The sequence below is a fragment of the Meles meles genome, chromosome 2, assembly GCF_922984935.1.
Source record: "Meles meles chromosome 2, mMelMel3.1 paternal haplotype, whole genome shotgun sequence".
NCBI classification, from domain to species: domain Eukaryota; kingdom Metazoa; phylum Chordata; class Mammalia; order Carnivora; family Mustelidae; genus Meles; species Meles meles.
In genome coordinates this window covers 196,900,375-196,915,161 of record NC_060067.1, presented here as the reverse complement: position 1 = coordinate 196,915,161, position 14,787 = coordinate 196,900,375, and the positions used below count along the sequence as shown (strand labels likewise).

The following is a 14,787-nucleotide window of genomic DNA, read 5'->3' as shown; positions in this document are numbered from 1 at the left end:
GACATGGAAAATTCTATGAAATTAATATCTCGGTGTCCATAAGCAAAGTTTTCTTTGAATACAGCCCCACACGGTCATTTTTGTATGATCTATGGCAGCTGTCCTGAGCGGGCACGGCCAGAAAGGGCTGCAGTGTTTCCTGTTCGGTCCTTTACAGTAAGAGGTGGTTCACAGCTCGTCTGAATGATCAGGTTCCTGCTTGGTCTGGTTCAATCCATCTTCTCTGGAATTCCTGCCCATGTGTAGAACTTCCTGTATCACGTTTGTAGAACTGGGGATTCATTCTACAAACATCGGTTTTAGAGGTTGTTACCTATTGAATTGGAATGTGAAGGCCCCAGATGATCCTTTTTGGTCTTTTGGAATATGCAGTCTGTGACTCTGGAAAGACAAATAGCTAATGCTTGTTGAACCCTTAGCTTGTTTTAGGTACGGATAGAAACACGGCATGTGTGTTACTTCCATTGAACCGTCATACAGTTGTCTACACGGTAACTACTACTCATATTCCCATTTTATGGATGATACAACCAAGATGCAGAAAATTTGAGTCATTCACCAGATATCATCCAGCTCATCATAGGTAAAGCCTGGATTTCAACCCAGTCTCGATCCAGGGCCCACGTTCTTAATGATGGGGCTGAATAGGGATATGGTAGGAGATTTTAAAAAGGCAATTTCCAATGTAACATTTAATTCAGACTATAAACTTTAAACTTTGCCCTGCTGAGTACCTCCACATTGGAAAAGAGACTCACAGTACAGTTACTAGTATAATTTACAGAAGTAGCAATTGATCATTTGCATCTGTTCTAACTGTGTTTCTGACACAGTATTTTTTAAAAGATTTTATTTATTTATTTAACACAGAGCACAAGCAGGGGGAGCAGCAGAGGGAGAAGCAGGCTCCCCACTGAGCAGGGAACCCAATGGGGCTCGATCTCAAGACCTGGAGATCATGACCTGAGCCAAAGGCAGATGCTTAACCAATTGAGCCCCTCATGCACCCCGACAAAGCGTTTTTAGATTCATTAATGGGTTTACAACCCTGTGAGGTAAGCAAATCATTAGCTCCATTTTACAGATGAAGAACAAAACTGAGGCTTCCTACAATCACGTATGTAGGAAATGATCAACCAAAAACTTAAACTCAGATCTGATCTCTACTGCAGAATTCTTCCCACTATACTTGTGTTAGGCAAACTTTCGTGACTTTTGCGCTATTTCGACTCCAGCGACACAGTTAGTCACTTAGTACTTTTTTAGAAATGGATTCTTTGTGACTTAAGGACCTGATTAGCCTTCGCAACAATATTCATAAGCAGTAATGAACATAAACTCATGAATCTGGCTCTTTTATTTATCTAACACTGCTGCTGTGCTTGCCATGTTCCAAGCACTTGACCGCACATATGAACTCCTTTGAGCCTCACAGCAAACCTGAAGGGTAGAAGCTATTACTGTCTCCATTTTACAGATGAAGAAACCAAGGCACAAAGAGATAAAGTAACTTCCCCAAGGACATATACACAGTCAGCAGTGAATCAGGATTTGAATCTCGGTAGTCTAGCTTCCGAGTTCTGCCCTGTGAACCCCTTAAGTTATTTGATATATTCAGTTTATTCTCTAATACATTAAAATAAGGACATCAGCAGTAAAATTTAAAAATATTCAACTATGTACCATCTATGGTCATCTTTCACAGAAACTGTATTGTACCATAGTGGAATATTCCAATATGGAATACCCATAACCTCCTGAATACATAAGAGAGAACACAGTCTGTTGACCTCATTGGACATGTTATTAGAGAAAATAATAATACGCGTTAGGACACACAGTGAATTCACAGTAACTTATTGGTATAACAGGAAATATAAACCATGAAAAACATGGCGCTTTTTTTTCTTTAATTTGGGGACTTTGATTGTTAATAGGAATCTATATTAACTGTCTTTCCTGGAGAATTTCCTTTTTTTTTTAAGATTTTATTTATTTATTTGACAGACAGAGATCACAAGTAGGCAGAGAGGCAGGCAGAGAGAGAGAGGAGGAAGCAGGCTTCCCGCTGAGCAGAGAGCCCGATGAGGGGCTCGATCCCAGGACCCTGGGATCATGACCTGAGCCGAAGGCAGAGGCTTTAACCCACTGAGCCACCCAGGTCCCCTTCTGGAGAATTTCTTACACAGCACTCTTGTCATGTGATCATGTAGTTTCTGCTTATACATTTTCAAAATGTACAGCTTCTAGAGGTAATTTCCTCCACTGCCATCCAGCTCAGTTGTTAGAGACTGTTTCTGTATTTGATCTAAAACCTGCTTCACTGACCCCTTCATTTATTTAGGTTGGTTTTAGAAGTGTTCTGCGATTCCTTCCTCTTTCTCCCCCTTCCCCGGTTATGTTTGACATAAGCTAAAAATAAAATCGGTTTGCATCCCTTGAGACCTGACCAGCTGCCTGTGGCCAAGCTTGATAGTGCTTGTTAGTGAGAGAGCAGACTGGGGTTAGAATGTTTCCGTGGACTTCCAGAAAAATAAATCTGGCTGCACAACATCAACGTGAACATGCATCCTTGTGTTTATACGAGTACATGGTCTCACGTAGTCGTAAATACATATGTGGCTTTAAAGTGATGTGATTTGTCTTAAGTGGAATGTGATTGTGTTCTTAGTACAGTTCATACAAGGAAGTTCCTGAATGGTTTTGGGCAAGAAATGGTGTGATTAGAATAACTCAGAGCATCTATTAGAATAACTTAGAGCATCTCAAGATATCTACTTGAAGGGACGGTAATAATCGGTATACATCAATACTTCTGTGTACTTTACAAGTCAGTTTGTGTCATCAGAGTCACCATTATGAGTTGGTTAAGATATTTCCTTAATTTCAAATATTTTTAAGTAGAGGTAATGAGGTAATGAGAGAGATGGAAGACAGAGGGAAGAGCTCATGGATAGCTGTGTCTGTCTCCCACATGTTTGCATATCTGAGTCTTCTGATGATGATTCTTCTGTTCCACAGGCATTTCCTATTCAAAACAGGAACAGGGACAACGCCACTGTTCAGCACTGCAACCCCAGGATACACGATGGCCTCTGGCTCTGTTTATTCACCGCCTACTCGGCCACTACCTAGAAACACCCTATCAAGAAGTGCTTTTAAATTCAAGAAGTCTTCCAAGTATTGTAGCTGGAAATGTACTGCCCTGTGCGCTGTAGGGGTCTCCGTGCTCCTGGCAATACTCCTCTCATATTTTATAGGTAAGAATCCAGTTTGACAATTACTTTGTCTGTACGTCGGGATGTTATATTGTGGTCTTGCTGGTTTTATCCATTTAGGTGGCCCAGAAGGATATTAAGAGGTTTAGTTTCTGGAGGAGGGATTAGTTAATACCTTGTCAATCCACAGAGCATCTTCAGTCATCTTTGGGCAAATTTGGATAAATAAAAAAGCTGCATTTGCCCAAAAATCAAGGTCTATTCTTGGTTGCAGACTAGAATGTGAACTTGTGTTTAGCGTATCCCTCTTGAAACATGGCTAAGTCCGTGACATCTCTTATACATGAGGTCAGTCATGCACTTGCAGGAAGGAACGTTACGCATGAATCCCCTCCAATGCATATTCGACGGGGAGCTCTCTGCTCCTTGTACTAGATTACACACCTTTCTGCTAACTCAGCTATCTCGGTGTAAAGCTCGTCACTCAGAACCATCATCCTGGCCTCAGCCACACTCTCCAGAGACCTGTGCATCTGTAACACAGTGAATGACTTACATACTCATTCATATATATGGATTTTTCATCTTTTCTGATGTCATATTGATCATGGTTTTCATTTCATAGTAACCCAAATGATGGGAGCTGCTAACAGAAGTTGTAAATAGTGCTTTTCTTTAACTGCTTTGTAACATGTATGAGCATTTGGACTATTGGAAGTGGCTTTTGTAAATGCCAGAAATGACCGCAACGAAATGCTAATGGCGTCCACCAAGGTTCATCACAAGTGATACGGTTTACCCAACAAGAGCCGCGACCAGTGATGCGTCCTCAGGTTTACAATGCAATTTGTGATGCCCCTGAAATTCTAGACCCGAATACGAGTATTATGGAGCCATATGTGTAGTCGTATGGTGCTTTTGCCGTGAACATGTTTCTGTCATTAGCTACCATACTCCTGGTAAATGATGTATTTTGGAAAGTGAAATAACCATTTTGAGCCACAACATTTAAGAGGAATATAGAATTGTAAAGCATGAAGGAATTTTAGGGATAATTGAGTCAGAGATGGCAATTCTGGGGCCTGTTGTATACTATTACTTCTGATCCTTTGGCCATGGCAGACATCGCTAATGAATTGGGGCCCGCTTTCCCACCGAATCTGGAGAAAACCTCATTATCCCCGTCACTGGGCTTCATACACCACCTCGTAGCGCCGCCGTCCATCTGAGAGGAGACGTTCTTGTCGTTTTTCAATCTGAGTTAACTCCCTCCTTGTAAAAATGCTCTAACCAAGTACCACGAGGGTTGTCGCTTGGCCAAGATCCCGCGCTCGTGAACCATCGCTATGCTCTTTCGTAACACTCAAGGTAACTGAGGACTATCACAACAAAAAATCAGTATTCGGAGATGGAGTTCTAGTATTGAGCTGGAAAATACCTAGCCATTAAGAGACTCTCTTCTCGTTCATTGTATAAATTATCTGTATCTGTCAGCAGCGTGCTGCTAAAGAATTTTAAAAGGTTCTGAAATGCACGAGGCATAAATGGGATGTAATAAATTAAGCATACATATTTGTAGGGGATTTTTTTTTTTTTTAACCACGGTCCATGCCAGAGCGATCAAGAACTCCGTGGGGCTGGCAGTCAGTGTCTGTGTTGTTGCTCTGTGGGCAGGCATCCTTTCTGATTGCCGACCAGATGTGCAATATTGGGAATATCAGCTTTGATACCATGCAGTTTTATTTACAGTGGGTGATTAGCGGGGATAAATAGCATTTTAATGTGAGATTAGCTCTGTTATTTATGAGACTTGTCCTCCTTTCAAGGGCCCCTACTGAATATAGCTGAGTATTAGACTTCGAGTAAACACTCAAAATGTTCCTTTTCTTCAAACTGCCTGTTTTCCTGTTTCTCAGCCCATTGTACTTCATTCCACGATTCCAAACTTTTTCTCACTTTCATCCATTTGTCCCTCTGATTTTGTCTCACCCCACATGGAAACACACTAATTATATAGTTAATATACTCAGTGCAACAGATACTTGTCGAACATTCGTTATGATCTCGTTCTTGTGCTGGAACTTAACTGTTCTCTGGCAAAAATTACTTTTATCATCAAAGAATTTTCTCATACTTCCATTGCTTTAATTAAGCCCAAATACACTTACCATTTTCACTGGTCTTCCTGTACTTGAATCTTACTAATCTTACTAATATGCAAAGGCAATGATTTTTTCATTGGGTTTAAATCAGGTAAAGGATTTGTTCATCAGTTAGCATGATACATCTTTTCAGGCCAAAGAGACTGTGTTTACCCTTGAAAACAAGAACAGGGCACTCCTCATCAGGGAAGGTTGTCCTTTTCTATTGACATGGTGTACAGCATAGATGGAGACCAGGGACCTTTGCCTGTCCGGCTTAGATCAGTCTGATAAACCCCAGAATCGATGGGGAGACCGATGTCCTCATCAGGTTGACCTCACAACCTTTAACAAAAGTACAGCCGTCCTTATGCTTTTTTTTTCCGCATTCCCTTAGAGGTCCCTTTTCTCATATTGACTGTCAATATAAAGCCAGAGCCTTAAGAAAGAAAGAAAAGAGAAAGCTTGAGGAATTAATTCTGTCCCAGAATTTTCTTTGTCACCTGCCAGGAAGGTCGTGAGAAGTTAGGAGAATGTAATATTAGCATGTCTCTTCTCTAAGATAAAGTTATCTCAGCAGAGTCAAGGTGAGTAACCTCTGAAAGGAAGGCAGGTAGGGGCAGAGAACAGGCTTTGTTGTTTGTCTTTCCTATTCCTATCAAACATTCAAAGAACAAGGAAAGGGTGAAAAAGGATGAAAAAAATAGATTCCTATAGGTCACTGTGAACTTCTTGCATGCGCAACCACTCATTAACGTCTTGGGGTATACCCTTCCAGATGTTTGTCCATGCATATGGAGTTCCGTATTTTTAATGCATTTAGTACGAGGCTTTCTCACTTGTCACTTATGAAACATCATATGTGTATGATTTTATTTAGTGGCTGTGGTTGTGTTTAACCAGTTCCCAGAAATTCAGTGACCGTTTTCTTATGCGTGTGTGTGTGTCCAGTTGATCAAAATTTCTTATTTTTTATTTATTTTTTAAAGGTTTTATTTATTTATTTGACAGAGAGGGAGAGAGGGAACATGAACAGGGGGAGTGGGAAAGGGAGAAGCAGGCTTCCCCCTGAGCAGGGATCCTGATCTGGCGCTCGACCCCAGGAGTCTGGGATCGTGATCTGAGCTGAAGGCAGACGCCCAACGACAGAGCCACCCAGGCACCCTGATCAAATATTTTTAAAAGATTTATTTATTTATTTTAGAGAGAGAGTGAGTGTGTATGCAAGTTTGCGGTGGGGGGGTGGGGACAGAGGGAGAGAGAGAATCCCGAGCAGACTCCCTGCTGAGCACAGAGCCCCAGTAGAGGCTGACCTCACAATCCTGATACCATGACCTTAGCCGAAATCAAGAGTCAGACCTCACCTGACCCAGCCATCCAGGTGCCTCTGGCTGATCAAATATTTTATCAGAATAAATCCTTTGAAAGGGTGTACCAAAATAGTGGGTGTGTTTTACATTTTGCCAGACTATTTCCAAATTACCCTGTTTACACAACTACCAATGCTACTTACTATCAAGATTTTTGACCCTTGACAATCTCAGGCTAAAACATTTTATTGTTGTTTTCATTTATTACAGAGTATCTTTTCTCAGACATACTGACCATTTCTATTTGTTTGTGTGTGTGTGTGTGTGTGTGAGAGAGAGAGAGAGAGAGAAAGAGAGAAAGAATGGCCTAGTTTCTCCCATTTTTCTACTGGGGCTTTTCTCCTTTTTTTCCTTTTAATTTGCCAGTGTTTATTTAGAATATGAATCATTTATCATATGTGCTATACATTTTCCAATCTGTTATTAATTTTGTTCATAAGTGTTTTGCCATATACCATATCAAATTTTTTTAGGTAATTAAATTTATCAGTTTTCCCCTATAATTTATTTCTTTCTTTCCTTTTTTTTTTTTTTTTGAGAGAGAGAGCATGTGAGCCCACAAGCTGGCAGGGGGAAGGAGGGAGGGGAGAAAGGGTAGGGCAGAGGGATAGAGACGATCTCAATCAGGTTCTACCCTCAGCGCAGAGCCTGACATGGGGCTCAATCTCACGACCCCAAGATCATGACCTTAACCAAAATCAAGAGTGAGACATTTAACTGACTGAACCACCAAGGTGCCCCTCTCTATAATTTCTGAATGTCACATTATATCTTATAAAGTCTTTAATCACTCTAGACAGTATTTTTTTTTTAATTCACTTAAATTTTCTTCTGGTACTTTTGTGGTTTTTCAACAATTATTTTTAGATCAGCATTTTTTCTGGGTACTCTGATAGATGCTAGAGGTTCAAATTCGCTTTTTCCCATAAGCTCATGGTCAAGTGTCACACATGAACACACTTTCAAGAGTACATAGTTTCAACAGCAACTTGAGCCTTAGGAACAAAAACTAGAAGAGCAGGGAAGGGAAATGTGGGTCTCTGGCTGAAGATGTTGGGGAAAGACTTGATCTGGCAGGTGGTGCCTGAAAGATGAAGAAGAGTTCAGTTCACAAGGTTAGATGGCAGAATGGGTCAGGTGAGGTCTGACTCTTGATTTCAGCTATGGTCATGGTCTCAGGATTGTGAGATCAGCCCCTAGTGGGGCGCTGTGCAAAGCAGGGAGTCTGCTTGGGATTCTCTCTCTTTCCCTCTGTCCCCATGTCTTCATGTGGCTAGTGGCTACCATTTTTTTAATTTTTAGAATTGTTTTTATTTTTCGAAGTTTATAATAGAGAGTTTCTAACAGATCCAAAGTATAAAGAATAGCAGAATATAAGCTCATGTACCTACTACCCAGGTTAAGGAAAGCAGTATTATAAATGTTGTTGAAATAGTCCTTCTTCTCTTACTTCTCCTCTCCCTACAGGGGCTCCTATTCTTTAATCAGATGTTTATCACTGAATGAACTTTTTAGTACTTTATATATATCCCTCATACTCAGTACTTAATCCTTAAATATTTTTTATTAACATATAATGTATTATTGGTTTCAGAGGTGCAGGTCTGTGATTTATCAGGCTTACACAATTCACAGCACTCACCGTAGCACACACCCTCCCCAGTGTCCATCACCCAGCCCTCCATCCCTTATGCCCTCCTCCCCTCCGGCAACCCTCAGTTTGTTTCCTGAGATTAAGAGTCTCTTATGGTTTGTCTCCCTCTCTGGTTTCGTCTTGTTTCATTTTTCCCTCCCTTCCCCTATGACCCTCTCTCTTGTTTCTCGAATTCCTCATATCAATGAGATCATATAATAATTGTCTTTCTCAGATTGACTTATTTCAGTTAGCATAATACGCTCTAGTTCCATCCATGTCATTGCAAATGGCAAGATTTCATTTCTTTTGATGGCTGCATAGTATTCCATTGTATATATATACCACATCTTCTTTATCCATTCATCTGTTGATGGACATCTAAGTTCTTTCCATAGTTTGGCTATTGTGGACATTGCTGCTATAAAACTAATGTGCCCCTTCAGATCATTACATTTGGTTAGTGGCTACCATTTTAACAGCATAGGTATAGACCAGCTATTAGAAAACTAGTCTAGGTTGGAGATCATGAAACACTGTTGGGATAGAAGAGTGAACAGAATTGAGAAGTTATAGCTGATAGATAATAAAATAGATATGCCATCATTGATCATAGCCCAATTTAAAAAATCAAATGTTCCAAGCATGTACACATGGCCCCAGCTTCTTTCTGACAGAGTCACAGTACAACTTTCTTTAGATGACTGAACTCCCAATTAAAATCCTCCTTCAATGTGTTAATCTTTAAGTTGGCCTGTATCTACACAATGGAAATTCCACTGAACACAAGAGGAGACTCAATGACAATATTTAGTAATACAGACCGACCAAAGGAATACTTGTGCCATTTTTTCTGAGCCTGAATTTACTCATTCCTCTTTTTTCTGTTCTAAAATTAGCAAATTAAAAGATGGGCTGATATCCAGCAAATACACACCAAAGGGTGGATTTAAAAAGGGATGGTCTGTTGGTTACTTTTGCTTCTGTGCAGTTTTGGAATGAGTAGGAGCCTTGATTATTCTTTCCTCACAGAATGCTCTTTTTCCTGGGTGGGAGCTGACCTTGAAATTTTGACGTTGCACACACTGAATTTGCCCGTAAATATTGTCATAAATTGTAAACATTATTGAAAAATAATTAAGTCAAAGTAAATGTCAGAATAATTATGTTAGCCCCATTTAAAACTGCAACAAAATCAAGTCAAACTTCCAGTGACACCATTTAATCTCATTAGCATTTCCCTATACTTATAGGCAGAGTCTGAAAATTCAAATCAGTTCCCCTGTAGAGTAACATCAAAAGTATTTGCACGTGTTCTTCAAACTTGAGAAAAATGAGAGAAAACAAAAATCTTAGCACATTCCACTTTGCTAACATATTTTCTCACTTTCTGGCCCGGTTTACCCCAACAAATAATTCCTTGGACAACACTTTTTTTTTTTTTAACTCTAACAGCTTTATTGGGTTATAATCCACATCTCATATAGTTTACCCATTTAAAGTGTACGAGTCAACATTTGCAGTTCTGCAACAATCACCACACTCAATTGTAGACATTTCCATCACCTCCAAAAAGGGTATAGTCGCTTCCCCTTTCCCTTCCAAACCCTCCATAGTCCTCCCCCCAACCCACCCTGCCCCTATCCCACAAATATCTTAACTTCTAAGGGACTGGTTTGTCAGCTTATTTCCTAATAACAAGAAATAACTCAGCATTGTTTTTCTTCTGGACTCCTGACATACGGTGTCAAGCAAAGAACTACTTGCATTTTCAATATTCCTTTTCGGTTAAAAAATACATGTGTCGTTATTTATTTCCTTTGAACAGCTGCTACCAACTGATTCCTAAAATAGATGTTGTCACATGTCTGCTAAAAAGGCTGTTTAACAACATAAGCATTCCCTAGATCTAGCAAAACATAACCTGTCGAATTTAGGTTCATTGCAGTTCTGATTCGATGGCAGTTATCTGTCCTACTTCTGTGTCGATTTGCATTTTATGAACATTTTACCTCTCTGTGTACCTTGAAATTGATTACGGTACTAGCTATATATATGCAACTCAGGGTCAGAGGGAAAAACACGCCAGCCTTTTATGCTTCATGAAAAATCAACGATTTAAATATATATGGCAAAATAAAATGTGTTGTGACATGCTTTTTTCTTTTTGGACATGTCTTTGTAATAAAAGTGCTGTTTTATTGGGTGATAGAACATAACCAAGCAATGAATTACATACCATTTTTCACTACGGCTTCTTCCCTTAACTCCCGGTTGCATTACCTTCAGAAAATGCATTTTGCCCAAGATGGAATGCTAGCTTTTTAATAATACTAATGTGATTTCATCATATTGAAGAAAAAAATATTGCCTGTTTTTAGAGGATTGAAACTTATAAACTAAAAATTTTAAATCAATATATCAATATTTTATTTTCTCCTTGGACACATGAAATAAAGAACTTATTTATGCCTGATTCGGTGGTGAGTGCAAGATTAGAATGGAACGTTTATACCGCTAGAAGAAGAGGAAACTAGTAATAAGATAAAGCATATCACCACAGCACTCTGCAGTGAGTCTGTGAATTCAAAAAAGGAAAAATCTAAGAACCCCTTCGAGATTGTTGTGTTTGTTTTTTTTTTCCTTATGGAGGACAGCACTTTGTATGAGGGAAATTGTGCTTCCATATATGTGTGTATGCATTTGTGTATATGTGTATGTGTGTATATGTGTGTGTATTCACAATATAAATCTATATATAGATATGTAGCTCTCCAGCATCCACAGAGAGTTTAGCTCTTTTGTTATATTTTCACTCTATCCTGACTGTCAGTCTGAACTGCAGAAATGTATAGAAAATATGAATTTAGTTAATTTATAGAAAATATTCGTTTTCTATGTGATAAAGAAGAACCTAGCGAAGATTGAGAGGTCACTTGGAATTCAGTTCCATTATAGTCAAACCTGTATAGTTGCATCAGGGACTTTCTGAGTTGAACCTAAAGTGAGAAAAAGGCTGTATACTGCACTTTTGGACATTATAATTTTTTGTTGCTTTTATTAGCACAATATACAAATGTTCGGTTTGGAGTTTATCCTCATATTGTTTATTACTATGCGTAAAAGAGAAATCACCGATTTCAAGAAATTAATACAAATGTCAGAAATAAGCTCCTCCTCTCCTTCCCCCAAATAATTTATTTTACTCTTAACTTGATACGAGGTCAGCTCGGGTAAATAATATATGAGAAACACTCTGTTTGCGCAGACTGTTTTTACCATTCAAATATAAAGATCTCCCTGACTTGAAAAACACCCAAAGACAGCAACAATAAGAAATACCTTTAAAGCCATCTAAATTCCAGTTCCTGCCAGATGTAAATATCTTCTGTGTGAAATACAGTGCTGTTTTCTGTGTTTTAGGCTATCATTTTTGTGGAATGTAGCAACATCTCCTGCCTAATGACAAGTGGAAAGCATAATACAATATTTACCATTTCAGTGCTACATTGCATAAATATTTAATTGGTGTTGCATATGCCATTTGCTTTTACATTAGTGGTACTGAGAGCGGCACGTTCCGAGAGAAATATCTTCATACAGAAGAATGAGAGGAAAAGTAACTGGCATAGATACGATGTTTTACAAACTTGATAGATGGTTAGGAGTTTTAGGAAGGAATTCATCGTAACACCTGTAAGTTCTATTGAATCTACATTCAAACAAATGTCTCATCCTATAGTATAACAGGTAAAATAAAACTCACATATGTATCCACTCTTTTAATTTATTGTTTCTGCATACCGTTAGAATGTCTGCGACTCCTCACACCTAGTCTTTCTTCCTTGAAATTAAGGTTCCACGGTTTCTTTGTTAGTGCTTTGTAATGTCACACCAGAGAAGGAAGTGACTGTCCATTCATCCATCCATCATTCATTCAATTTTCATTTATTAAGCCACTGTGACAGGTACAGCTGTGAACAAGATAACACAGCCCTCGCTCTCTTCGAGATTTTATCTCAGGGCATGGAAACTGAGCATTTAATTGTCATCATGAGGGCTATTTAAAAAGGAGAAATGTAGGAGACTGGGGACTGCATAAAAGGCAGAACTTAGTGAGTGTGAGCATTAGAGAAAGGTTTTCCTGCTAAAGCCTGAATGATAAGTAGGAGTATGTGTTTAGACACATGCTGATGTTAGGACAGATTTTAAGTGTGACCACATAAGTCTAAATGTGGCCCCAAAAAATCAACTCTAAGGAAAATTAAAACTAATATATTGTGGATATAATAAAGATAAAATCTTGATGTGTCTGAGAGGGAGAAAAAAAGTGATGAGATTCATTTGTTTTCTTTGTTGAGTCAGTATAGCTAGGAACCCATCATGTAGTTAACACCTAGAAGGGGAAGGAAATATTACTTGGAAAGTTGGGGCAACTGGATTTAAAATTGTCACAAAAATGTATGGTCTGTTCTGATTTATGGTCTTTTGGATTGTTTCTTTCCCTTAATTGTAGATAACAAACGTATATACTTGAAGAGTTTGTTTATCAAGTATGCCCAGAAGATTGTTTTAAAACTGTTAAAAGAAACGGTGTCTCAGTTCTTAATAAACATTTGTGAGTACTCTATTAATCTGTTCTGAAGAAATTTAAGAAACATACATTTCTTACATTTCAAACGTTGCTGGGAAGTGAAAATCACATTGCTCTGCATTTGCTAATCAAAGAGCTCAGCTTGTCCAATTTCCATTGCTGAGTTGGACCTGAAAGGCATTACTTCGAGACCCTTCCTTTGTGCTTTTTAAGCATATACCAAACAGAATCAAAGAACAATCATTGTTTTATCCAGACCCATTTCTGTATAATGCCAAGATGGTTTTTGAGATAATATTCAGTGTCTTTGAAGATAAGAGCTCTGAATCTTTCCTTTACCTGTTGAATGTCCTCCCTGGGGACTTACTCAGGGTTCCAGAGACAGAACAGGGCTCCTCTCCTGATGGGCTCTTCATCAGCGGGCCCGCCATGACGTCGGCTGACTTCATCCGGGAATTGTCATTTCTCCCTAATATTTGACCTGCAGACTGATCTTTCCCTTTGTGCCTTCAGTAGTGAAATTTTTGTCCCCTTCACCACTTTTCATAGACCTTTTTGTGCCCCTGAAGAAGAGAAAGCCTTCCGCATATTCTTGTACATTTCCCAGAGCTGTAGAAGGACATCCAAGGCTGCCTTGAAAATCACCACATTTGATTCTAGAATATGAGGCCCTTCGTTCTTTTAAAAAAAAAAAAAGATTTATTACTGGGGCAACTGGATGGTCCAGTCGGTTAAGTGTCTGCATTCAGCTCAGGTCATGATCCCACAGTCATGGATGGAGCCCCCCATTGGGCTCCCTGCTCAGCAGGGAGTCTGCTTCTCCCTCTGCCTCTGCCCCTCCCCACTGTTTGTTCTCTCTCTCTCAAATAAATAAATAAAACTTGAAAAACATATTTATTAATTTATGTATTTATTTGAGAGAGAGAGAGCATGCCAGCTTACCAGCAGGGGGAGGGGCAGAAAGAGAAAACCTTTAAACAGACTCCCTGCTGAGCACGGTGGGGGGGGGGGGGGGGGCCCAGGCCAGGCTCAATCCCAGGACCCTGAGATCATGGCCTAAGCCAAACCAAAAGTCAATCCCCTAACCAACTGAGCCACCCAAGTACCCCAAGGGGGGTGGGGGCTTCGTTCTGAGAAAAAAAAGATGCAAGTAATTTTGCATCTTGCATATTTTAATTTGTTTTTTCATAGGCATTTCCTTGTAATTATGACCAGTATCACAGTCAATTTAATTCCATTAAGCTTAACAGTTATTGAATTTCCCTCTTAAACATTGATTTCACAAAGGGAAGATCTAGTCTTTACCTCAGTGATCTCACGATCTTATATGGAAAAATACTATGTCTAATTTGCCTGTTGGCATTACAATATATTTTTACATTACATTACATTACAACAGACATTTTTAGAACATTACATTACAACATATTTTTAAAACAGTTTGTAAGTGCAGACCCACTCTCAAAGCAGTAAGATTTGGGTTTTCTATCCCACCTCTGTTACTTACTAGCCATGTAATTTTGAGTAGGGTACTTAACCTTCCATAAACTGGAGCTTCCTCATCAGTGTAGACAGGATTAGTCATAGTACAGCTCCTAGAAATCTTTAATAAAATAATGAATGTACCTGATAAAATGTCAGTGCTCAATTAGCTTTCGCTGCTATTATTATTCCTTATAACAATCTAGTAAATATCAAATATTACTATCCACAGTTTCTAGAAAGAAAAGTCTTTGGCGTAAAGAATCGGTGGCTTGTCCTGTGTTAAAGCCCATATATATTTAAACAGGGACCATAATCTAGGTATTTTTATCTTGGACCTGGGACTTTT

At 39.1% G+C, this 14,787-nt stretch overlaps 1 protein-coding gene across 4 annotated transcripts in view; it reads left to right on the top strand.

Moving 5' to 3' along the window:
• TENM3 (teneurin transmembrane protein 3) overlaps positions 1–14,787 on the top strand; it is a 598,389-nt gene that overhangs the window by 437,556 nt on the left and 146,046 nt on the right. For all 4 annotated transcript variants that reach the window (XM_045997095.1, XM_045997094.1, XM_045997093.1 and 1 more), the window contains one exon: positions 3,022–3,260. In XM_045997095.1, coding sequence (XP_045853051.1) covers positions 3,022–3,260 — 239 coding nt within the window. The remainder of the gene's footprint in view (positions 1–3,021; positions 3,261–14,787) is intronic.